The sequence below is a fragment of the Branchiostoma lanceolatum genome, chromosome 9, assembly GCF_035083965.1.
Source record: "Branchiostoma lanceolatum isolate klBraLanc5 chromosome 9, klBraLanc5.hap2, whole genome shotgun sequence".
Lineage (NCBI taxonomy): Eukaryota > Metazoa > Chordata > Leptocardii > Amphioxiformes > Branchiostomatidae > Branchiostoma > Branchiostoma lanceolatum.
The window spans coordinates 7016688-7041363 of record NC_089730.1 but is presented as its reverse complement, the minus strand read 5'-3'; the positions used below and the strand labels follow the sequence as shown (position 1 = coordinate 7041363).

General features: G+C 41.5%; 1 protein-coding gene across 1 annotated transcript; it reads left to right on the top strand.

Moving 5' to 3' along the window:
* The first annotated feature begins 484 nt into the window (after positions 1 to 484).
* On the top strand, positions 485 to 21175 carry LOC136441629 (sarcosine dehydrogenase, mitochondrial-like). The gene is made up of 18 exons (XM_066438025.1): positions 485 to 557; positions 1512 to 1816; positions 2828 to 3006; positions 3908 to 4087; positions 4686 to 4809; positions 5442 to 5647; positions 6031 to 6160; positions 8410 to 8587; positions 9894 to 10035; positions 10808 to 10891; positions 13294 to 13410; positions 14188 to 14326; positions 15059 to 15169; positions 15955 to 16102; positions 17413 to 17565; positions 18244 to 18347; positions 19534 to 19702; positions 20767 to 21175. The coding sequence occupies exons 2-18, from the start codon at positions 1525 to 1527 to the stop codon at positions 21059 to 21061; spliced, it is 2751 nt and encodes a 916-aa protein (XP_066294122.1). The 5' UTR covers positions 485 to 557; positions 1512 to 1524; the 3' UTR covers positions 21062 to 21175.
* The last annotated feature ends 3501 nt before the right edge of the window (positions 21176 to 24676 follow it).

The following is a 24676-nucleotide window of genomic DNA, read 5'->3' as shown; positions in this document are numbered from 1 at the left end:
ACAACTACTGTGCTGTGATAAATTATCAACTTCAGTGAGCAAGCCCTCTAGGTCAAGCGTTTGACACCAAGGGGGATTTGAACCTCCTTGCTTACAAAGAGCAGAAAGTCAACTCTGAAAGCATGGGTAGTGTATTGTGTACAAAACAAAAACGAATTAGTCGCTCTTTAGGTAATCGGGTTGACCCTTATCACGGACAACAACATCAGGGGGTGTCCTTGTCCTACATTCATTTTTAGAAGAGTACATCTGCAATGTGGGGGGGTGCGATTATATTAATCTTTTTTTGAAACAAAACTCAAAATCATTTTTATCATAATACGCAGAATTATTATATATTAGATATCACTTATTATTCTATATTAGCTAAATGTCGCGATAAAAGATATCTTATGTGTCGCTATATTTTGGCAATAATGCTAGAGCCCCTATCATCTAATGAATTGGCCCAATAATCACCTTTGACCTCCAGCAGGACGTAAACAAACTCCAGCCCGGGAAAACCGGTCCAAACTGGTGCCGCAGTTCATCAAACCAGCTAGCAAGCTGTCTTGGAGGTAAAGAAATATCTTATTCCTTTACTTGTAACCCTAAATCTATGCTCAGTGTGTCAATTTTACAATGAAAGAGGTAACTTTGATACAACGAAGGACCGTTAGAATGGTGTGCAGTGGTGCGACGTGTTATTTTGATCAGTGTTATATAAAATCATTTTTGCATACTCATCAAAATGTTAGCATGACCGCGTCTTGACCTGTCGTTCAGTGAAATGTTTTTTCTCCTGTTGTTCGAGCGGTTCTGTCTTATATATTGAGACGATAGTGCAGCATAGTTCTTCATAAATCGAAGAGAGTGAACGATAGAACTGTAAGAGGTTTAAAGACATTGAAATGTTTTTGAGCTGCAAAAGGACAGATAAAATTGTGCCAAGGAGGTAATAATCATTTTGATTTAAACCTCTTTGTTTGTGTTGAGTGCATTTTATGCATTTTTGTGTCTCTAAAAATCAAAGACGTGTGATTAGCAGCTTGTAATAGAAAATGATGTAGGTCCAGGGCTCGAAATTCATTTTTGGGAATAGGTGCACTGGTGCCCTAAGGCCTAATTTAAAAAAAAATTGGTGCACAGAAAGAAATTTGGGTGCATAAAGTAGAATGTCAGCAAAACGTATTTGCAAACCCTATTGCTTCTGTTAGGAACTTCATCATTATCTGAAAATCTGTATCTAACTTCAAAATTTTAAACATCAAATAAAGTACAAAGGTTAGATTGCTTTTTCTGATACTTAAATTCCAAGAATATTCTGTCTACTAGTGTATAATATCAATATTATATATAATTAGTATCTCAATCCTATAACCTACAAAAATATCTAGGCGCACTCACGGTGCACAGCTCAAATTTTGGGTGCACAAAACTGAAGAAATGAATGACTAGATTAATATCACAGCAGGACAGAATGAATGTTGTTTACCTTTTAACCTGAAATTATTTGTCAGTCTGTCTTGCAGATAAGTGTCCATCATGCCTCTCTGGCAACTTGCGAGAGTGCAGCGCAGACTTGCACAACAGCTTGGCAGATGCACAACCCGTTTCTGTAGCCAATCGGCGTCCGCGGGCGTTCCGTACGAGACCACGCTGAAGTCCGACGATGCGGCGGGTCCGTCGTCGGTACCGTCGGAGGCTGACGTGGTGGTGATTGGCGGCGGGAGCGTGGGCTGTAACACGCTGTACCACCTGACCAAGCTGGGGGTCAGCAATGCTGTACTTCTGGAGAAGGCACAGCTGACAGCTGGGACAACCTGGCATACTGCAGGTACCGTAAATATTAAAATGTTTGCGGTGGTTTAATGTTTATGGTATTCACAGTGATCATCATCATATCTTGTCATCGTCAGTGCATGTTGTGCCAAGTTTGCAGTTCTATTGGAGGAGTTGTGATATCTTCACTGCAACTTAACAACCACAGCAAAAATGGCTGTTCTCCCTGCCTACCCCTTTTTTCAACTTAACACCACCCCTAACACTCCATTTTTCTCTACTGTGAAATCAAGTCCCCACAAACTTAAATGCAGTTCCAGCAATACATGCTCAGCTGCAAGCCCACTTTCACTCACTAGGGAAGGAATCAGAGGAGCCATAGTTTTCACCTTCCCAAAAAACATGTAGAGCACTGAAACTTAATGATAGACTCCTTGGATAGACACAATTGGAACCCTCCTGTGTCGGATTTAGCACCAATTGCTCAAGGACCAATACAGTGAACTGGGTATTCGCCTGAAAGATCTACGAATGGAATAACTTGAGAAAAAAACTGGTAGATACGAAAGACTTATTGCATGTTTGTCGTTTGATGATGAATACTAATTACATAGACAATGTATTGTCACGTATTGTGGTGTTTTAAGGCAAGTCGTCCCTGCGGCGCTTGACCTTGAAATTTGAGTGAGAAATGATACGAGGGACAGAAATTTACAAGTAGAGCTACAGAGAGCCACAGTGTAACCAAATAACGAGTCTCCTTTCTTTAAGTGAAAGCTCATCTGTGTTGGTAGAGTACAATATGTTGTAAAGTTTTGAGCTTTGATCCAACACGAAGAAGGAAGTCACTATGAATTTTCGGTTGTAACTATAACCTTCTTCAAATGTTTGATTCATGGTGAGTTCCTTCCTTGTGTTGGATCAAAGCGCAAAACTTTACAATAAGTCTCCTTTCTTGTGTCCTGCAGGGCTAGTGTGGAGGTTACGTCCCAATGACGTAGAGATGGAGATCTGCGGAGAGCCACGGCGTAACCAAATAACGAGTCTCCTTTCTTGTGTCCTCCAGGGCTGGTGTGGAGGTTACGTCCCAATGATGTAGAGATGGAGATCCTGAACTACACACGAGACCTGATCCAGGATGTTCTGGGGAAGGAGACAGGGTTAGATACCGGCTGGATCAACAACGGAGGCATCTTCATCGCCTCCAACAAGGAGAGGCTGGATGAGTACCAGAGAATGATGACTGTAAGGACTAAGTCACTTTTCAACAGGACACTAATGATGGATAATACATTTCTGGCTCTTAAGCGAATGACCAATATGTCAGCCAAAATATCGGCCATCGTGACACGGGCGCTAAATCTAACACCATAAACATGTGTACTCAGTTTCCGTGCTGTACATGCCTGTAAAGTCACTTTTTTTAACAAAATACATGGCGAGGGAAATCCAAGGCCTCGGACCAGTCACGTGACCAGAATCCGCCATAGTGGAATGTTTACATCCGAGGCCATGGATTCCCTGCGCTGTTTATTTTTGCTTGGTATTTGCTAAAATGCCAGGTAAGAATTTTCAAGTTTATCTTATTCAACTTTGAATCGATGGATTGACTTGAAACTCAGGATTAATTAACGGGAGCACAACCTGAACATATTCCAAGCATAAAACTGAGATTCGTGCAGAGCGGACTTCGCCAGATTGGGCGTTTGTGGGCATTTGCTAAAAAGCCAGTGCAAAACTCCTAGGTGACAGCACGTCAGCAGAACGTAAGCGTTTAAGATAATGTTCGCATATCTAAGGTTAATATCTTGTATATAGGTTCATTTAGCTGTGTTCTAAAACACACCTTATGCAACAACTGTTAATGTTACTCCGATGCAAGTTGACCAAAGAGAAAAAAAGAGATTCGGCAGCTATAATAGGTTTAAATAGCAGGCTAATTACCATGTGCGCATGACGTTCTGCCGACGTGCTATAGAGGGCACTTCAGTGAGAAAAATGCAGTTCCAAACATGGCTATAAGCTTGTATACCTTCCATTTGATTGTGCAACAAAGAACTTAATATGTACAAATGTATGATCCATTTATTTTATGCCACCAGGCTCATTACAAGTTGGTCATAAATTGTGACGATTATTCCGACAGCTTGGGCGCAACTACGACATCGAGTCCTACGTGTTGTCGCCAGAGGAGACCAAGAAGATCTACCCCCTGATGAACGTGTCGGACATGTACGGAGCGCTCTACAGTCCTGGCGACGGCACCATCGACCCGGCAGGCTTCTGTACAACTCTAACCAGGGCTGCCAAAAAGGGAGGGGCACAGGTAGGCCATAGATGCTATATTGTATTTATTGCTGGTCTTTCATGTCCTGACCTGTGAAAGGTTAACTGTTCAGCTATCAGTAAACTGATTCGAAATGCATGTCTATTTCTATTTCATAATCTCCTTTCTCAATAGGTTGAGTTTTCATTTCCCAATCATTGCTTCTGTGATTTTTTTCAGTGGTATATTAGGTCTCGGCAACACTGGGTTTTCTTGCTTATCACTAATATCAGGGATCTTGTTCAACACAAAAAATGTCTAATAGATTGGTAAATGCAGGTAAAATCTTCCTTCACCTGCACTGTTTCATGCACTTCACTTGGTATTTCTGTGATCCCAAACTTGCCTTTCAGTTCACAGCTGCATTCTAATTCCTTTTACCAGATATACAACATTCAAGATTTTAAGATGGTTCCAGAAACACATTCTTTCTAGTCTTAAAGGAGAAAAAATGAGTAAATATGCAAGACTTTAGTACAATTTATGTAATGCAGGTAATTTTAGATGTTATCTGAATGTACATGTATACAGAAAAAAAGAAGGTAGTATGAGCCCTGAATATACTGCACTTGGTAAAAGCATGAATGTACTTCCCCAGGTGGTAGAGAACTGCTCAGTGACAGGTATCCAGGTGAAAGAGGATGACTACGGCACCAAAAGAGTCGTTGGAGTGGAGACGTCACATGGTATCATCAAGACCAAAGCTGTCGTCAACTGTGCAGGTAACTATAACTTCTGTTTTGAAAAAAAAAACCTTGCTTGTGTCTTAATTAGTTATGTAACAGTTACACAACAACCTCCCTGAAGGACACTAGTACTAGAAGAGGGGTGGGTACCGGTACATAAAATTTAGGTCCGGTCCAGGTCCAGAGGGTCAGGTCCAGGTCCGGACCTGTACCTGTACCTGATTATAGTAGTGTCGCAGTACATCATATTTTGGAGAGCGAGACACACGTAAAAGTCTCCAAACGTCATGTCTGGAACGATATGATTTCTTAGGTTTGCACTTTGTCTTAAAATTATAACTATACTCTCCTCGCCGTCTGTTTACTCATCCTTTAAGTGTTTCTAGATATGATTCACAGCTAAAGTCTTCGAAAACGACTTGTTAAATCTGCTGTTTTGTATTTTCTTAGATCAGTTATGTGGCCGCCTGCTGGTAGCCTGGTACTATGAATTTTCCAATCCGTCCATAGGCTGGTCCACTGATTTTTTACGGACCGTTTTTTTGGACCGGTCCATGAAGAAATACCGGTTTTGTACCAGTACACGGTACCGGTACCCAACCCTGGTGCCGCTCCAACGCTGGTTGGTCGGATGCTGTTAAAATATTGTCTTCTTATTTTAAACATAGGTGTGTGGTCACCATACATCGGGCAGATGGCGGGAGTGGCTGTTCCACTTATCGCCATGCACCATGCCTACGTGGTGACGGAGAGGATAGAAGGCATCCAGAACATGCCCAACATCAGAGACCACGATGCCTCTGTGTACCTGAAACTCCAGGGTGACGCCCTGTCCTGTGGTGGCTACGAACCTAACCCTGTCTTTTGGGACAAGGTAATTGCAAGTGCAATACACGTGGCACACAGGCAGCTATTGCTGGTGTCGTGACCCACACATAATATACCCGTTTTTACACCTGGGTGGAGTGAAGAAAGTCGTGTAAAGTACCTTTCCCAAGGGCACAACATCAGTGGCGTCAGGGGATTCGAAGCCGGGACCGTTGGGTTCTGGGCCGAAAACCGTACCCAGATGTGACTAATCCTGCACCCCCCCCTCATTAGTCATGAAATGGGGGGTACAAGATTAGTCAGATTGGAGGGGGGTTGTGTCTAGAGACAGCCTTAAGTTCTTTTTCAGTCGTTTGTTTTCTTTATCCTCAAGGTGCTCTTTACTTTTTCCTAGTCTTCATGTCTTATTGCTGTTGTTGTTTATTCCAGGTGGACAAAGACTTTGCGTTTAGTCTGTTTGAGCTGGACTGGGATGTGTTCAGTGTCCATGTGGAGGGGTGTGTCAACAGGGTTCCAGTCATCGAAAGGACAGGGATCAAGTCCACAGTGTGCGGGCCAGGTCTGTTTTTTTATGAACTTACGGTAATATATATTAAATATATGTCTATGCTTTTAGTGGTGTAGATGGCCGAGGGGTTAGGCTAGTGGACACTGGATTGAGAGGTCCCTGGTTCTAATCCTGGCTCGACGGATCGTTCTTGGGAAAGGCACTTTAGGCCACAGCAAGTAAATTTTATGAATGACATCCTCTGTAGGCTTCGAATTTAGTGCGCACGGGTGAAAAAAAACAAGGCCGGCAAAAAAACAAGACATCCACATTTTCAAACTGTGGAGATAAAACATTTTATTACAAGTCTTTTGTACCTATATTCAATAAAACATTAATTAACACTGATGTCAACATTAAAATCATTAAATCATGAATTTAGATCTGGGTTTGTATAGCATCAAGACGGCAGAGACAAGGTGTAAAAACTTAGCCTCCTGTGCAGGCTTCCTATAACGGCGGCATATATATTGGGAGGGGGGGGGGAGTTGTGCAGCCGAGGGAGTTGTGTAGCCGAGGGACACGCCGTTATCTACAGCCTGCTCCCTTTCGGGCCCAGCAAAGGGAAGGTGATTAAGACAGCTATTCAGAGAAGCTATTAACATGTTCGGGCAAGGGTAATTTACATGTTCGCGCAAGGGTAATTCACACGTACAGTGAGGAACAATTGACTGAATGGGCCGGCACACGCCCGGTTTGTTACAGGAGTTAACAGCTGAAACCGTGAAAACACACCAGTCGGGGTCAGAAACGGAGGCTAGTTTAAAACTATCTCTACAATCAATGTGGGCATTTATTCTGTTGAAGGCAGCCGCACAGTTTGTCGGATTTTCAAATCTAGTCCGGAACCGGCAGAAATGGGGAGGGGGGGGGGGCTTGGCAAGCAAGGTCGCCGCTTGAGACGATCACTTTAGGAAACAAACACACACGTCTTAGGCTGCCTTAGCAATATTATTTTCAGCTCCTTTGCGAAATTAGCCAAATTGAAAACAAATCGATTTGCCATGGCCAGCTAGATGTCCTAGATCGCTAGTCCCAAGACTACACAAAACAAGCTCTCCTTTGACGGCGGCTCTCATGGTCTGCAACAAGATCTTGTAGATCCTTGTAGAGACGGTAGTGCGTGTATCTGGTAACAAATTGACTTTTCTTGACCTATGGCCAGGCCGACAAAACAATCCTTGCTTTCTGTGGTACGTTGAAATGTTTTGATTTTTTGTAACCGATTGTGATCCCCGTGACCGTTAGGAAATGGCCGGGTCAGTGAATACGGGGGCGTGACACCTCGCTGCCGGGCGGAGGTGCGTGCGGTTTATTGGGGTCCACGGGACGCCGCAGTTCACAAGTCCATGTTGATAGCCCCTAAGTGTTTTTTAATTTCCCTTTGCTGGGCCCGAAAGGGAGCAGGCTGTAGATAACGGCGCGCCCCTCGGCTACACAACTCCCTCGGCTACACAACTCCCCCCCCCTCCCAATATATATGCCGCCGTTATAGGAAGCCTGCACAGGAGGCTATAAAAACTGTAGTTTGCAACATATTGAACTATTTTTGGTATGTTGACCATTGCCGATGGGTAAAAAAATCTAGTTTTTTCATTTCAAAATTAGGCGAAAATCAATGCATGAGCTGATGTCATCCATAAAATTTACTTGCTGTGGCCTTACTCAACTTTCCTTACTCCACCTGATGTATTGTGAATGGGGAATCTGCAGGTAAAAAGGTGCACTTGGTGGAAGGAGAGGGATGGGCTTCGCTTTCCAATACCATGCCCTACGACACAGTGGATACGCCAAAAATAATTACTCAAGCAACTGGATAAAATTTTGAAACAGTCAGACGTTTCAGACAGTATCCACTGTCTTTCGTCAGTGACTAATGATAGGACTTAGAACACCAGGTTTTATACCAAAGCTCTGACTAGGTATGTTAATGAGGTTAAGGCAATTTAGAATGTCCTCATTAACATACCTATTCAGAGCTTTGGTATAAAACCTGGTGTTCTCAGTCCTTTCGTTAGTCACTGACGAAAGACAGTGGATGCTGTCTGAAACGTCTGACTGGTTCAAAATTTTATCCAGTTGCTTGAGTAATTATTTTTGGTGTATTTTACTACCTCGATGTCTAACTTTCATCAACGTACAGTGGATACTACTCAAAAAGGCTGTGGGATCTTTGAGTTTTTATCTATATTGAAATTTTTAAGATCTTTATCGATAGATAGATGATTTGATTAATTCTACGACCTTTTCTTCATTATCAGAGTCCTTCACAGCAGACCATAAGCCTTTGATGGGGGAGGCCCCGGAGATGAGAGGGTTTTACCTGGGCTGTGGGTTCAACAGTTCAGGAATGATGATGGGTGGAGGGTGTGGTCGGGAGCTGGCGAGATGGGTCGTCAACGGGCGACCCACGCTGGACATGTATGGCTACGACATCAGGTATTGCCTGTTGCTTATTTTTGATTAACTTTGACCCCGTTCATAATTGAAAAACTGAGTCAAAAAGTAAGACGGTTGAGCTGTTTCAGCAAAATAAACCGTTTTACTTGTGAAAATGAATGCTCCATAACGGTTTCGTTCCGTTTTATTCTGAACCTCCTCGCGAGGTAGTCTGCAACAGTTCAGAATAAAACGGTTTCGCGGAATTGTCATCATGAAAGCCTTACGGAACGGGTTCACATTGATGTTTATGACGTTGTACATCCGGGTACCTGAGATCATCAAGTTTTTGAATCTTAATATCTTGCTATGGCCCCCAAGTCGGGTTCTAACAACTGGACTAATGAGGAAACGAGATCCCTGATATCTTTTTGGGGCGATGTCAACCGTTTTCAACACGGGTGCAAGTTAATGCATAGCGGACGTAAAATGTAAACATCTTCCATTTGGAATATATCCCAAAGGGTTCGGACAGTTTTACTTTTTGAATCATGAACGAGGCCTTAGACATACTGATTTGATTGTAGCTTCATAATTACATCACTGTGAATCTTTTGATAGTGGTTTTATGTTTGTGTTTCTACTGCAATATCATAACACCCGGAATACATTTTCTGTCAGGGGTGCACTCTTTTTGCATACTGTAAACTTTAACCCTTGTCCTGCTGGCGTTCTCTATGCAATTTACATCATGAATTTGATTTCTTAATCAAGTCATTGGCCCTTGAATTTTTCTGCGCTGCTGTGGCATAGTTACTTCCACATTCTGTACGTTTCGCTGCAGTGTGATACGTTCAGCTGAAAAATACCCCAAACCCGTACATATACGGGACCCACATACAGGCTCTGTCATGTGCAACCCATATATATATATATATTATATGGGTCCCGCAGGACAAGGGTTAAATACTATAATTCTTGATTTGTTAACTTAAACTTAATTTTAGCTGATTTAAAGGTCACTAGTCAACAGCTAAAATTTCATCATCACTAATATTTGACCACTAATATTTGAGACAGTGATGTTTGTTCCCAGCTTTAAAATTAAGTGCCGTGACCTACTCCATTTTCACCCAGCCGCTATATTTTCCTGCCGCTATATTAAAGTGATTTATAGTACTGCAAACACCTCCTTTTTACCTCCACCTTGAAATCATGTCTTCTCAAACTTCAATGAATTTACCGTAGAATTGTCCAGAACTTTTTTGAATTTTGGATAAAGATTAAGGTAATTTGTGATTTTGAAGGTGCTAAAAAGTTAGAATTTTTATCCCAAAATCCATTGGAATGATTCTTCTCTTTGCAGACGTTTCCCCACCTGTCAAACTAGTGACAACCGTTGGACAAGGGAACGAAGCCACGAGGCGTACGCCAAGAACTACTCCATAGTCTTCCCACACGACGAGCCGCTCGCTGCCAGGAACTCCAGGACTGACCCTTTTCATGAGGTTATTCTCTCTTTTCTCATTTTTACCCCAGTGCTGTTAGAAATAGTTGAAGAGATTCATCAGTCACATGACATATGATTACAATTACTAGAATATTCTTCAATCGGTGACTTTAGAAAGGTAACAGAACACGTACCTCCAAATTTTCAACGTCTACTGTACGTCTTGATCACGGGGTGACCTAAGTCTCACGAGGACACAAGACTAGGAAGAGACTTGTGAAGATCGTCCTGCCTCCCCCGCCTCCAGGGGTAAGTAGGACTTGGGCAGCTCCCAACTTTCTTGACGGTTCATACCAGCACGTTCCAATTGGATGTGGACGTACAGTAGACGTCAAAAATTTGGAGGTACATGTTTTGTTACCTTTCTTAAGTCACCGATTGAAGAAAAGTCTTAGACTAGTAATTGTTAGATATAGGTATTGAGGATGTATTGTAGTTATAGTGGAAAGTTGGATGCTCTTTAGACAAGGTACCGTAAATTGTGAAATATTACAGGTGTTTTTTTTGTTTGTCTCACTGCGAACTCATCATATTGCTAACATGTCCTCTGTCTTGCATTGCATTACTACAATCATTTGCACCACAAAATTTTCCCTCCTACCTCCAAAATTAAGTTCCCAAAGAATCTAAGTCACTCTACAGTACTTTTACCTGATTAAATGTTTTTCACCATTTAGATTACAAACATATAAGAAGGAAAGCAGTGTGACATTTGTGTCTGTTTTTTTCATTGTTCTGAAGTGTTAAATGGTCTTTGTAATTTTCCCCAGGTCTTGCTGGAAGCAGGGTGTGTGTTTCAAGAGAGACATGGTTGGGAGAGACCTGGGTATTTCACACCACAGGGACCCACTCCTGTAAGTACCAATGTGTTTTTGGCATGGCTGTGTGTGTGTATGTCTGTATGTGTGTGTCTGTGTGTGTTTGTTTCTGACTGTGCGTCTGTGCTTGTGTGTACATTTGTATGTCTAGTATGAGTGTCTGTGTGTGTGTGTGTGTGCGTGTGTACCTGTGTGTGTGTATGTATGTGTGTGTGTGTGCATGTCTGTGTGTGAGTGTGTATGTGTGTGTGTCTATCACTCCGACTCTATGTGTGTGTATGTGTTTGTGTGTGTGTACGTCTGTGTGTTTGTTTGTGTCTGTGTGTGTGTGTCCAGCCTAATTTGCCCGGCATAACTAAAGAAACTAGTGATGGATTGTGATGATATGTGTGTGTGTGTGGGCCCCCTGCAGGTTGTTTTGCTTCGAAATAGAGAGTCCATTTGTGTTGGCCCTCGTCTAGAATTTAGAGAGCTTAAAGTGAGGAATGAAATGCTTTAGGTTTGGTTCATAAATTGGTTGTCACACCATTCCACATGAACACAGTATTTGCAATTTTCTGTGAAACATTGTCAAAGGCCCTGACCCTATACGTCCCCTGGTGTTGGAGCTATTTTGAGAAGTTGACAGATTATCGTGCCTTGATGTCTTTGCCCCGAATGTTTACAGTCAACTTACTGTATTTATTCCAAAATGTCAGTGAACCGGCAGATCCTGTTTTTGTTATTCCCACATTTGCATGCAACTCCCACACAAATACTGTAAATGCACTTAAGTTCGCGAGGTTTATATTTTGCGGTAAGGCGGAAATGGAGTGTTTGCAGTTGTTTTAAGTTTGCGGCAGCACTATAGTCACATACTGCTACAGTATTGGAAAAAATGTTCTCGATGGTTTTATGTTCGCGGTGAAACGACCACTGCAAACATAAAACCACTGCAAACATTCCTGTATTTACAGTACTGCGTGTACATGTACCTGTACACGTACACGTACGCCAGACTGGGCACTTTTTACATAGTTTTACATCTAACACTAAACAGTCACAAGCTAAGGGCTTACAATCCTTTTTCCTCACTGTTTTCGGTAATATTCAAAATTACATCGCTTAAGACACAGTATATCTGCACTATTCATTTTCATTCTTTCGTCTTTAGTCCATCAAAAACACAATGTATTTATCTTTTGAAGATGTTCCTTGGTAATACCTTTATTTTAAAATCTTGTAATCTACTTTATGTCATGCCTGGGCCTGATACGGGTGTTCCGGACCGTGTGATAACTATCCGGATCACATAGGGTTCGGGAGGGTTATCACACAGGCTTCCATAGAATATTTCGAACGCATTTCGAACGCGTCGGTTGCGCGGCCGTCGGAAATTCGAATACCGGATTCGGAGATTGGAATCAATGTTGCTACAGTTTCTTGTTCGAGGACACAAAACTCCCTCAACTTCTGGCGCATTCCGCATTGAAATGTGTGTTTTCTCGGGTGGGTATGGCCAAGGTATGACATAAATAAAATACAACACGTTGTATTCCGCATCACCCTCGGTCCCAGCCCTCCCGCGGGTCGGATCGCCCTCCGGCCTACGGCCGTCGGGCGATCCGACCCGCGGTCGGGCTGGTACCTCGGGTGATACGGAATACCCCGTGTTGTATTCTATATGTATTCAAAGGATGCTATTAGCTACCTATTAGCTATATGCTGCCCCTACAGCTGACTAATTATATACTGTAATTCACTTCATCTTCACGGTAGCAAAATTTTGCGGTGTACAGGAAAATTGACATTTTCACTGAACTTTATCTTCAGGGTGGCGGCAAGTGAAGGAATCATAAATAATTACAACAGGTTTTTCGCGATGATGATAAGTGCACGGTACAGAGGTGACAGTGAAAACAGTGAACATAAAGTTACAACCTGAAAGAAACAAGAATTACAGTAATCTATGGGAGAGAATGAGTGATTAGCTACCATGAAAAATGCAAGGTATTTTGGGGCCACCACTGTCTTTATGTCCCCTTGCCCTTAATGTTGCATGTTTGTCCTATCATAGGCCAGTGCAGGTTAGGGGAAGGTTGAAATTGCAAATACCTGCACAGCTCCAAATTTACCTGCATAAAAAGGTGGTATTTCAAGCCCTGCAAGTTCTGGTGATGTGTTACTGTAAATGCAGAAATGTTCGTGGTGGTTTTATGTTCGCGGTTTTCGTGGCGACCGTGTCACCGTGAACTTAAAGCCACCGCAAACATTTTTGTCCAATACTGTCAGTAGGAGTATGTGACTGTAGCGCTGCCATGAACTTAAAACCACCGCGAACACTCCATTTTCGTGCAAAATAAAACCACTCGAACTAAAATGCATTTACAGTATTGTTAGAATAATGCAACGATAGGAAATAGAATGTTTCTACATACAAACAATGTATCTTTCTTTAGATCCCAGACTATGACTACTATGGTGCTTATGAAGAGCTCCCAGCCAACGAAGTTAACCTGTACAACGACAGACTGAGGGATGACTATACCTTTGACTTTCCCAAGCACCATGATGTGGTGAGTATGTGTGTATACACTCTTCAATTAGTTCAAAACTTTGATATTTCACAACCAAAACCATATCTTGATTATTGAGCATATACTTTTGCACAATCATAGAGTTGCTCTTTTTCCATTGTAGTACAATCACATGTACTGGTATGATTCATAACTTTAAATCTTGAAATATTCACGGTGGTTTTATATTTGCGGTTTTTCACATTAACCTCTCCACAGCAAACATTTGTTCGGTAACCAAAAGTAAATTTGGTACCAAATGGCTTCCATAGCAGACTGAAGACTTAAACACCTCCAGTTTCTCCCTACCATGAAATTAAAGGCAACCAAAGCAATATTAGGGCCTAGAAAATTGAAATAAGAAAATGCTGAAATCTTTATTGTAGTGACATTTACTAACACTGTCTAGCACATTTGTGTAATAACTTCATACTTTTGAGCATTTTAAAACTGTGCAAAAACATGCCATACGATGATCCTCTTATTAGTTTCGCGAGCCTACAAAAACCCCAGCGAGTTTCTTTCAGTGAGTTCTCACATTACAACGAAGTCATATGTTTGCATCATGGTCGTCGCTATACATTGTGTTGTTTGAACTAAACCATGTATAGAAATGACTAAATAAATTGACTTTCAAAATCCGATTTTTCGGGCCCTAATATTGCTTAGGTTGCCTTTATAATTCCAAGCAACACACAGTACCGGTAACTTCATAACATCACACGATCTTTGCCAAAGATGTGTTCTGAAAATGTTGATTTCTTTTCTGTTTGTAAGATTGGTAAGGAGTGTGTGGCCTGTAGAGAGAGGGCCGCTGTGTTCAATATGTCCTACTTCGGCAAGTACTACCTGACTGGGCCAGATGCACAGAAGGCAGCTGACTGGATCTTCTCAAACAATGTGGACAAACCACCTGGTAGGTCATATTTTTTATCTATTAAGCTCCTCCATTTACAACAAGATTGGCAATGAAAAAAAGACATTGCCATGGCGACGGTTGTTGTTGTTTTGATTTTTACTATACCCTGCTTAGGGCACTGATAGGTGGTGCTGTTCATACGGTATTTCCAATGAAAAGGGTTGATGAGTACCTGTTCTGTTGGACAAATACACACACAGACACACACACACACACATGCCCCTGAGGTGTCGCCAAAAATTGAGGGGAAGACAAAACAGGTGATCTCTCACCTCTGCTAATTGTCTCCCTCTTACACACAAGATAAAACATACAAGAAATAAGAAAAATATACAAATTAACAGTACCTTTTACATGTACATTGCAAAAATACACATATAAATTATACCTCATTATATAAGAAGTACGTTATGTACTTAATCATAATCAGCTTACATCGCACAAAGAAACAATCGTGGATAGCAAACATGACCCTAACACGCATACAACACGTGCACACGCACGTAGGTACACACACTGACATACACTTCACTCTCTTGGGGTTAAATGATAAGGGTGCATCACTACATGCTCTTTGATCTGTACCTTTAAAATTTGAATGACTGCCAGTTAGCGCATATCCTGTCTTGTTTAAAATAGCACACCGGCACTTTCAAGCACACAGTGTACACTTCATGTACAAATGTAGAAGATATGATATATAGATATTGTCCTTTCTCTTTTTCCCAGGCTCCACTGTATACACGTGTATGTTAGACAAGTCAGGGGGGATAGAGAGTGATCTGACTGTGAGTATGATCAGTCCTGGGGAGGGCTCAGCCATGGATCCTACATTTGACGGTAAGCAAAATCTTTGCTGTTTGCTATAGGCTAATGTGTGTTAAAAATTTGGGCAGCCTTTGCTGTAAGTGCACAATCATGCATGTCTTTCTAAACAGGTGTGTTACATCCTCCTACTTTATTTTATGTTGTCTAAAGTCCCCCTCTCACTTTATTTTATGTTGTCTAAAGTCCCCCTCTCACTGGACCCGCGACACGCTGTGGCCAATCGAATTGACAAAGCATTCAACGAATTTCATCAACAAGAAAGAAATCTTTTTAAGCTTTGTGTGTTTTGTTTTCTTTTCGGCCATACTTCCCTTTATAAAGTCAAGGGTAACACAAATTCAGTTTAGGACGCAGCGACGCCGCCAGCGTGCAGCGGGTCCAGTGAGGGGGGGCTTAAGGAAGCCCTAAAAGGCCCCATTTTCACCACAAATATTCGAAAACCTTACACTATCCCCCTCACTTGGCTGCTCCATTCCCTTACTGTGCCCTCATACTGTATTTCCAGACAAAAAACTGTACACATATATTTTTGCAAACTTCGATCCACAAGTTTGAATATACCTAAGTGTACAAATTAACCCAAACAGTAGTTTTTTGTGCCTTTCTGCAGTCGACAGTGCCTTGTGAGTGAATTTACCCAGAGAGAGGAAAGTTTTGATACAAAAACTAAATCAGAATTTATAAGTAACAACTTTCCAGTACGAAACACTTTTGAAAAATAGTAACATAACATCAGATGAAGTGCCTTGAAGTGATTTTTCAAACAAAGGGATGAAAATATTTCCCTTTCATTCCAGGTAAGGGTTTCTACATTGCTGTTGGAGGGGGTGCCGCCCAGCACAACTGGTCCCACATTACAGACATCCTCCAGGACAATAGGTTGAACTGTCAGATGTCAGACATGTCTGAAGAGATGGGCATGCTCAGTATACAGGGTCCCAGAAGGTAACCGTAACTCTGAATCTTACTCTCTACTACTTAAAGGCGACCAAAGCAATATAAGGGCCCGAAAAATCGGATTTTGAATGTCAATTTATTTAGTCATTTCTATACATGATCAGTTCAAACAACACTATCACAATGTATAGCAACGTCCATGATGCAAAAATATGACGTTTTGAACTCTGAAAACTCTGAGTTTTTGTAGGCTCGCAAAACAAAGGGGATCATCGTACGGCACGTTTGTGAGCGGTTTTGAAATGCTCAAAGTATGAAATTATTACGCAAATGTGCTAAATAATGTTAGTAAATGTCACTACCACAAAGATGTCAGCATTTTGTTTTATTTCCATATTTTGGGCCCTAATATTGCTTTGGTTGCCTTTAAGGTACAACTGTACCGATACATTGACATACAGTATGTTGGACCTGTACCTACATGGTTTTCGTGATATCATTCTAGCACCCTCTACAGTTCCAAAGCCCTCAATACAACTGTAACTCTTATTTCTAATATATGTGGACAAGAAGTGACAGTGTTCTGGCTAGCTCTGTTTTCTCAAAACAGTAACAGGACATAATGTTGTTATGTGCAGACCTATGCATACATTGTACCCCGACCTTTAACAGGATACTTTAAATATAGCAACACCAGATGGAACGTTTGAAAACATCTAAACCACAGTTGATACTCCCTATACATTTACAGAAAGCAGAACGGTTCTCTAGTTACTACATGTATTTAGGTCTTCAAAACATGCATCAGAGAACTCTGCAAGGCAAGTTGTGACCTATTCAAAATTGGATTATATTGACTTGGTTTGTTCTGAAAATATTAGCAAATAGAACTACATGTACATGAATAGTATGATTATTCATCCTCTAATGTAGCTGTTTTATTTGGCTATAAAATGTACAAAATGAATAAAAACTGGTGGACATACTAACTGCTATGTATCTAATATCAGCTCTGGAAAGAGCAGGGAACAGTCATGACTGGGCCTGACTTAAATTACGAAAGGTATCAACCCAGCTTTGAGGTGTTCAAATATTCGTTTTTTTCCTTGAAGTATCATACAGTTAAACTCTTTGTCACTAAGTACAGTTCAGGCATTCTCACAAGGTAGGATTAAACAATGACTAGAGTTATATGTGCAAAGGTTAAGTGTGACAGGTCATTCCATGTAACATAACCAACTGCCACTATATACAGTATCTGGGAGCTGGTGTGTTACGCTGAACGGTTATCATATCGGTTATACAGTACAATACGACACAGATATGTTGATCTAAATGCTTTGCGCTGTCTTCCTCAGCCGAGACATCGTCCAGGCTTTAACAGACACAGACATGGGCAACGAAGCCTTTCCCTTCTCCACCAACCAAGTCATCAGTGTGGCAGGACACAGAGTGCGCGCCCTCAGGCTGTCGTTTGTAGGGGAGCTGGGATGGGAACTACACATCCCCAAGTAAGGAGCATGCTTTAAATTGTTTCAAGTTAACAGTAGGGAAAAGGAGACATTTGTTGTCTTGTTGATTTGTGGTTGACACAAATGTAGGAACGCAATGCAAGACATGGTACGTGACGGCGGTGGGAAAACCATGAACACGAAACCACAGTGACAATTCCTTGATTTACAGTAACTAGATTGGGTCAAACTTTGCATGCAAACGCTCATACTATACAACTAAGATTTGGCTTGTCAACTTGTTTATTATTTTGCACAAGTATCATAGTCATACACAACTGAAACAAACATCAAAGGTAGATGGCTATAACTACTAAAAGTATTGTATTAGAGGGTTCTATTTTTACATTGAGGTGCACTGTAATTGTTTTCCTTTCCTTTTGTTATAAATCGTCAAGGGATTTTTGTTTGTTTTTACTTTTAGCTTGTCGTCAAGACTTGCATATTACAAAGTATGTGTTATTGTTGGCTCTTGGATTGTTAAGGAATTGATAAATGTGTACAGTTCTACTTCATCAAAGAAAGTTTCCCTGGTTTGGTACTGTGCACTATGCAAATATTATTTTCAGTCATTGTGTTGTGTAAAATGTTTCAAATTTGTTTCTAACTTCACAGTTTTAACTGAAGTCATTTTAGAAGCCTCTTCTGTGATGACATTTCCTGTTTTTAATGTTACAGGGAGTCTTGTGTCCCAGTTTACAAAGCTGTCATGGAGGAAGGGGCAAAGCATGGGGCAGTCAACTCAGGGTACAGGGCCATCGACTCTCTTAGCATCGAGAAAGGTATGTTGTCATCAATTGAGAAAATTCATAGTCACAAAACCCCTGTTTTGAGTACATACATCAACCCCTTAAGATGTGTACACTACAAAATATAGGGCTAGGATACTCCCACATACTGTACACACAGGCAAGCAGACCTTGGTGCTGAACTCTATCCACACAGGCAAACAGTCCTGTCTGTGGTGCTGAACACTTTCCACACAGGCAAACAGACCTGTCCCTGGTGCTGAACACCATCCACATCCACACACACGCACACACAGGCAAACAGACCTTTCCTTTGTGCTGAACTCTTTCCATACACAGGAAAACAGACCTGCCCTTGGTGCTGAACACCATCCACACTTAGGAGAGCAGGCCTGTCCTTGGTACTGAACACCATCCACACTTGGGAGAACAGCCCTGTCCTTGGTGCTGAACACCATCCACACTTGGGAGAACAGCCCTGTCCTTGGTGCTGAACACCATCCACACTTGGTAGAACAGCCCTGTCCTTGGTGCTGAACACCATGCACCCTTAGGAGAACAGGCCTGTCCTTGGTGCTGAACACCATCCACATGTAGGAGAACAGCCCTGTCCTTGGTGCTGAACACCATACACACTTAGGAGAACAGGCCTGTCCTTGGTGCTGAACACCATCCACATGTAGGAGAACAGACCTGTCCTTGGTACTGAACACCATCCACACTGAGAAGAACAGACCTGTCCTTGGTGCTGAACACCGTGCACACTTAGGAGAACAGACCTGACCTTGGTTGTGAACATCATTCTCACTCTTACACAAACACACACACACATACACACATACAGGTTAACATACATGTCCTTGGTGCTGAACACCAGCCACACTTAGGAGAACAGTCCTATCCTTGGTGCTGAACACCACTCACACATGCACACGCACATACACACACACACACACACACTCACACAGGTAAACATACATGTCCTTGGTGCTGAACACCAGCCACACTTAGGCCAACACCTCTGTCCCTGGTACTGAACTTTATCCATACACAGGCAAACAGGCCTGTCCTTGGTGCTGAACACCTTCACACGCACGCACGCACACACACACACACACACACACACTCCGTAGGGACTATCTTTTCCTATATTTCATTAGTCTGATAATCTGAAGTGTTGTTTACATCGATGGTGAGATGTTTACTTTGTTTTGTTCAGGATACCGCCACTGGCACGCTGACATCCGCCCAGATGACACCCCCTTTGAAGCTGGTCTGGTCTTCACGTGTAAGCTGAAGTCCAATACACCCTTCCTGGGGAGGGAGGCTCTGGAGAAACTCAAACCACAGGGACTGAAGAAAAAACTGGTCTGCTTCACTATCGACGAGTAAGTGATATGGCATGTCATTTATTATCTCTGTACAAAACAGAGGTATTGTTTTGGTTTGTTTGTTTGTTTGTCATGGTGTGTGTTCAAGTCTGTTCCCGCTGCCATGGTTGAAGGTTTTCCCGGGCTGAGTGGTAACTGGAGACTGACAGGATGGGAAGGTTGAGCTGGCTGGCGTTTAAATTTCTGCCACAAGCTATCAGGAAGTGAATGATAGTACATATGGTCAGAGGTCAGGAACCCGAGGATGGCATGTGCCCGAGAGTGGAGCATGTAATGTGTGAAATAGACAATGTGTTATATTTTGTCAAGAAATTTAAAAAAATTCAAGGCGGTATGAGATCTTTGATTTCTTTTTTATTCATCTTTTGACATCACAACAAGTTGTAGGGCTTTGAATCGGTACAGGTACGGAGGTTTAGGTCAAGGTCTGGACAATCATTATAGTTATAAGTAATACATGTAGCCTACTGTCCTTTTTAGATGTGGATATTATTAAGTTTGACTGGGAAATTTCATCAAAGTTTGATTGTTATGCTCTTCAGGCATTAAAGCTGATTGATAAGAAATTATAGGCATGGAAACTATATGCGTTATTCTTGTTATATCGTTTTTCTGTAGAAAGCGGTAGTCAAGAGTACAAATATGCAATGTATCTGCATAAAGTTTACCTTGACTATTGATATATTATAATTGTAAGCATCATATGGTGTTGTGGTCAAAGTTCCTTCCCGCCCCGATGGTGCATAGGGCGGCACCCATCTTCGTTTCAGTAGTCCTTGGGCCACACAACTTTGTGCAATCACTACAGTAGGGAACCAGTCCAATGGTAGTGATGTGTGTTTAACTTCCATATTCTTTCCCAAATGCTGAGTGCTAAGCAGAGAAAGCAGTATGTACCATTTTTCAAGTCTTTGGTATGACCTGGCCGGGGATCGAACTCACGACCTACCGTACATGTATGCAAGGCAAACATTCTACGCACTAGGCCATTGCACCTTTTTTTATGGTGTTTTAAAGTTTGTTATGGTGTTGTGGTGTAACCTTGTTATTGTACTTCTCAGCCATGTTCCCTTGCTGGGTCTGGAGGCGGTCTGGAGGGACGGCATAGTTGTGGGTTACCTGCGCCGCGCGGACTACGCCTTCTCGCTGGGCAAGAGTATCGGCTACGGCTACGTCAGGAATCCCGAGGGAGGGAAGGTCACCGCGGATTTCCTCAAGGCCGGGGAGTACTCCATCGAAAGGATGGGCGTGGTCTACCCGGCAACCATACATCTGAAAACGCCCTTTGACCCCAAGAATGATAGGGTAAAGGGCATTTACAATGACAATGGCAATGCGAAAGTGGCAAGCTTGTAAAAAGGCAAACAATACATGTATGACAGAAAGCAATATCTAAATCATAAGATTTGGTTTTATCTGTCCTGACAACAAAAATATTTTCTTTGTGTGATGATAAGCTATGCAAATTTTTCTGAAAAGTAGGCATTATGTGGTTAACCCAATTGTTACCACAGGAGCCACAAAGTCAACATACCAGGCTTGTTAATTTTTCAAACTTGAATTTACAACTTTTAATGTATTGATAAATAGAAGAACGGTAACAATCTATAAAAACAAGGACAATTGTTTGCGACAAAATAGTAGCATTTGGGGGTTGTTTGATATTGTAAATGGTACATGTGAATCTTTTGATTTTTTTTTTCCAAATCAGAAAATAAATCAAGCAACGAATCCAAGAAACAAGGAACTGAATTTGTTTTGCCTTACAATGAGAGTGCTTGGAAGGTTGACAGGAACATTGATAACTTGCCACTGATATGACTAATGAAATAATATATTGAACTTGATGATGATATTCATCTTACAGATGGTATTAAGATTGTATTTTGATGGATGTTTCTGTCAACTGTAAAACTCCAGACTCCAAAATATTTCATATGGAAGCAAAAACAATGTCTGCTAGAAAGATAATGAAAAAAGTGTCATTTTTTTGTTTACAATTGCATGTATGTTGCCACATGTATTACACTGCCATAGTGTCAACAAGTCGGCTTTGTAAGTACACATGTACTAATAGACTTGATATGACTGTGGAAAGGCTTTCCTATGCAATAGTACTTTTATGTTAATGGTCTAATTCTTAACATGGCCAGTAATTTGGCATGATTACACAAATTATGGACTTATACACACAATTTTTACCTCCTGGAATATTTCTATATAGGGATTTAGATGTTTAGGAATAATCCATGCTGAAATGAAGGTAGAATTAGAACATAAACATTCAAATGGAGAGATCCTTATAGCTGGTTGATCACGAGTTACCATACAAGTTTGTCAATTGAAAGGGGATACATGTATTGTATTGAATCATCCCATATTGGAGAGGCTCATACTTCCAGTTTTTGTTCTTCCAAAATAAAATTTGCTGCAATTGTACTGGACTTTTCTGTCATCCTGTTGTATCAACAATTACAGAATGATAATTTGTCACGAATTTATGTGAGGTGTATCTCATTGGTAGAGATCCTGAATATCATAGAGCATGTACAAGACCATATTAATGCTGCTTCTGTATGTTTTGTTGATACTAGTAATCAAAAGAGGTCTACTTGAGTCAGCAGTTTCATATTCAGTGTATTGTTAAACCAGGTGAATACAGCTCAGGTCTGAACTCTGACCTGTTTTTGTTTTTGTTTACTTCTAGATAAAACCTACAAGTACATAATGAAACACAATGACCCTTCATGTAAATACTAACTCTAGGGAAAACCAATTTATTAATCAATCAATCAATCAATCAATAAATCGATACATACACACACTCACATACACACACGTTTTTTGACCATGACCAAAAAAAAAAATTCCCATAAGGCATTGCTGCTCAGTATTGTTTTTCACATCCACCGTATTCGACGACTGGGAGGCGAAAAGTACCTCAACAGATTACATTACTAATCAACATTAAGATTAACTGATCAAATTAGTAATTAACGTGCTTTTAGCTACAACTGCGTCACCGTGACGTCATCGCGATCGCTCGTGTGCAAAGTACAACGGTCTCTTCCCAATGGTTTCTCTTTCTACAGGTGATATGTTTATGACGTCAGGGAAACCCCCCTTCCCACAAGACATTGTTTCGGAGTCTATAAGTAAGCCAACTCTCCCCAACCCTTCCTCTTTTTGCCGCTGCTGAATGAGGTGTTTGCAAGGTGTGTAGGTGTGCTTCAAAGGTAGAGATTTAACTTCCGTTAACCGAGACTTCACCAGCATTTGTATTGCGCTACCATCATTTGAACGCGTTATTTTCCGTCCTACCAAAAACAATTTCAAACATTTCTGAAAAACTTGTATTTTGCCTTCTTTTCCAAACTTTTTTTTGGGGGGGGGGCTAGTTCAGTTTTGACGGTAAATATTGAAAAACGGTTTGTTGTTAAAGAGATTTAATGTGGGGTTTGTAACCTAAGAATACTAAGAAAGTCGTAGTTTCGCTTCAGACACCATGTCAATTGGGAATACCCTGAGTCATAAGTACAAAGGCCTAGACGCTACGTCAGTGGGGAAGTCCCTGACACATTGGTAAGGCCCGTTGTTTGGCACGGCGTCCAAAGGTTAGGTTAGAATTTTTATGGACAAATTATCAAGGTCAGCTTTTATCTCTTTAGCAACACTATCACCCCGCGTATGGTGAAGAATGGTAAGGTCCGAAACTCAAATTTAAGTTCATTCCCACTTTGAAGACTGCGCATATGTCACATGACATTGATGAATATTACACAGTAAATGCTTTCACTTTTGACCTACGGACAAGGGAATAGGGGATACTGTGTTATAAGCCATCTCCTAACTGCGAAATAGATAACTTTTGAAGATTGTCGGTTGGTTTTCAGAAAGCTTTGATATTTTCTTTCGGATTTGCACAGAAAACCTTCATACAGGGAATAAACAAAATCAATGAAAGAGGTCCAGATCTTTACCTGATTTTTCGTATCGCCAGATTTGTGTGCAATAGACAACCTAGAAAGCAATATTGTATTGGGACATTGCAGTATGCTCGGTGAACATTTGTTATTCGAAACATATACTGAAAAGAGGTGACAAACCATTTTATCAATTGATTTTTTTAATCATGACCTCTGTCTAGTTTCCCTCTCGACTCATTATCTGTCTTATTTTGCTGTCAGCATCGTCACTGAAGTCAAGTATTCGATTTTTGTTGCTTACAGTTGAAGGACTCCTCATCGCGAGACGTCTTGAGAATATTCAAACTTCATCTGCTAAGACATGTTCAAGTTTGCTAAGAAAGGTGGCGGTCCAGGAGCACGTTCACCACATGGCTTACTCACACTCTGCCTCTGTCTTCTGCTTCTACCTTCGTGTCGCGGGGACTGGCAACTGAACTTCGGCGGCGATCAGAAACGCCAACAACCGCATGACATCACCAGCAAGGAAGACCTCAGCCAGTTGTACAACAGGCCGGTTGTCCACGCCGAAGAGGTGCGACGTCCACTTGGGAACATGGACAACATGTACGGAAAACTCCATCACACAGGGGTCCGCGCTACTCTTGAAGATGGCAGTAAATGGTTGATTCACAAAGGTCCCGATTTTGGCGTTAGCTCCCAAACCGTGGTCACTGATGCTAAACATATGGGCGATAGGTGGGTACCACAAGGAAGGGGGCACGATGTTAAAGAAGCCACCGTTTCTGACTTTGTCAAAGCTGGTGGGGAAAAATACCGCTACCTTAAGGATAATTGCCAACATGGGGCAAAGCGAATGATGGATCTTTCTAAAGGGCAGCACCCCGATGATTGAGCGTCAGATGAATCAGCCTAAAAGTGCCAGAAACGTTGAAAATAAGTGCCTTAGGATAGGCAGTATTACAAATCAACACAGTAATGGCGTGTTAGCTAGTGTGTGATGTTGGAGACAAGCTATGCAAGTATACGCATATAAACAAAATGT

What these genes read in the sequence shown, in the direction of transcription:
- LOC136441629 (XM_066438025.1), top strand. Translation starts at nt 1,525, where the DNA reads ATGCCTCTCTGGCAACTTGCGAGAGTGCAGCGCAGACTTGCACAACAG. An exon ending in ACCCTGTCTTTTGGGACAAG is followed by an intron (nt 5,648 to 6,030) that starts GTAATTGCAAGT and finishes TGTTTATTCCAG; the next exon opens with GTGGACAAAGACTTTGCGTT. An exon ending in TGGGAACTACACATCCCCAA is followed by an intron (nt 17,566 to 18,243) that starts GTAAGGAGCATG and finishes TTAATGTTACAG; the next exon opens with GGAGTCTTGTGTCCCAGTTT.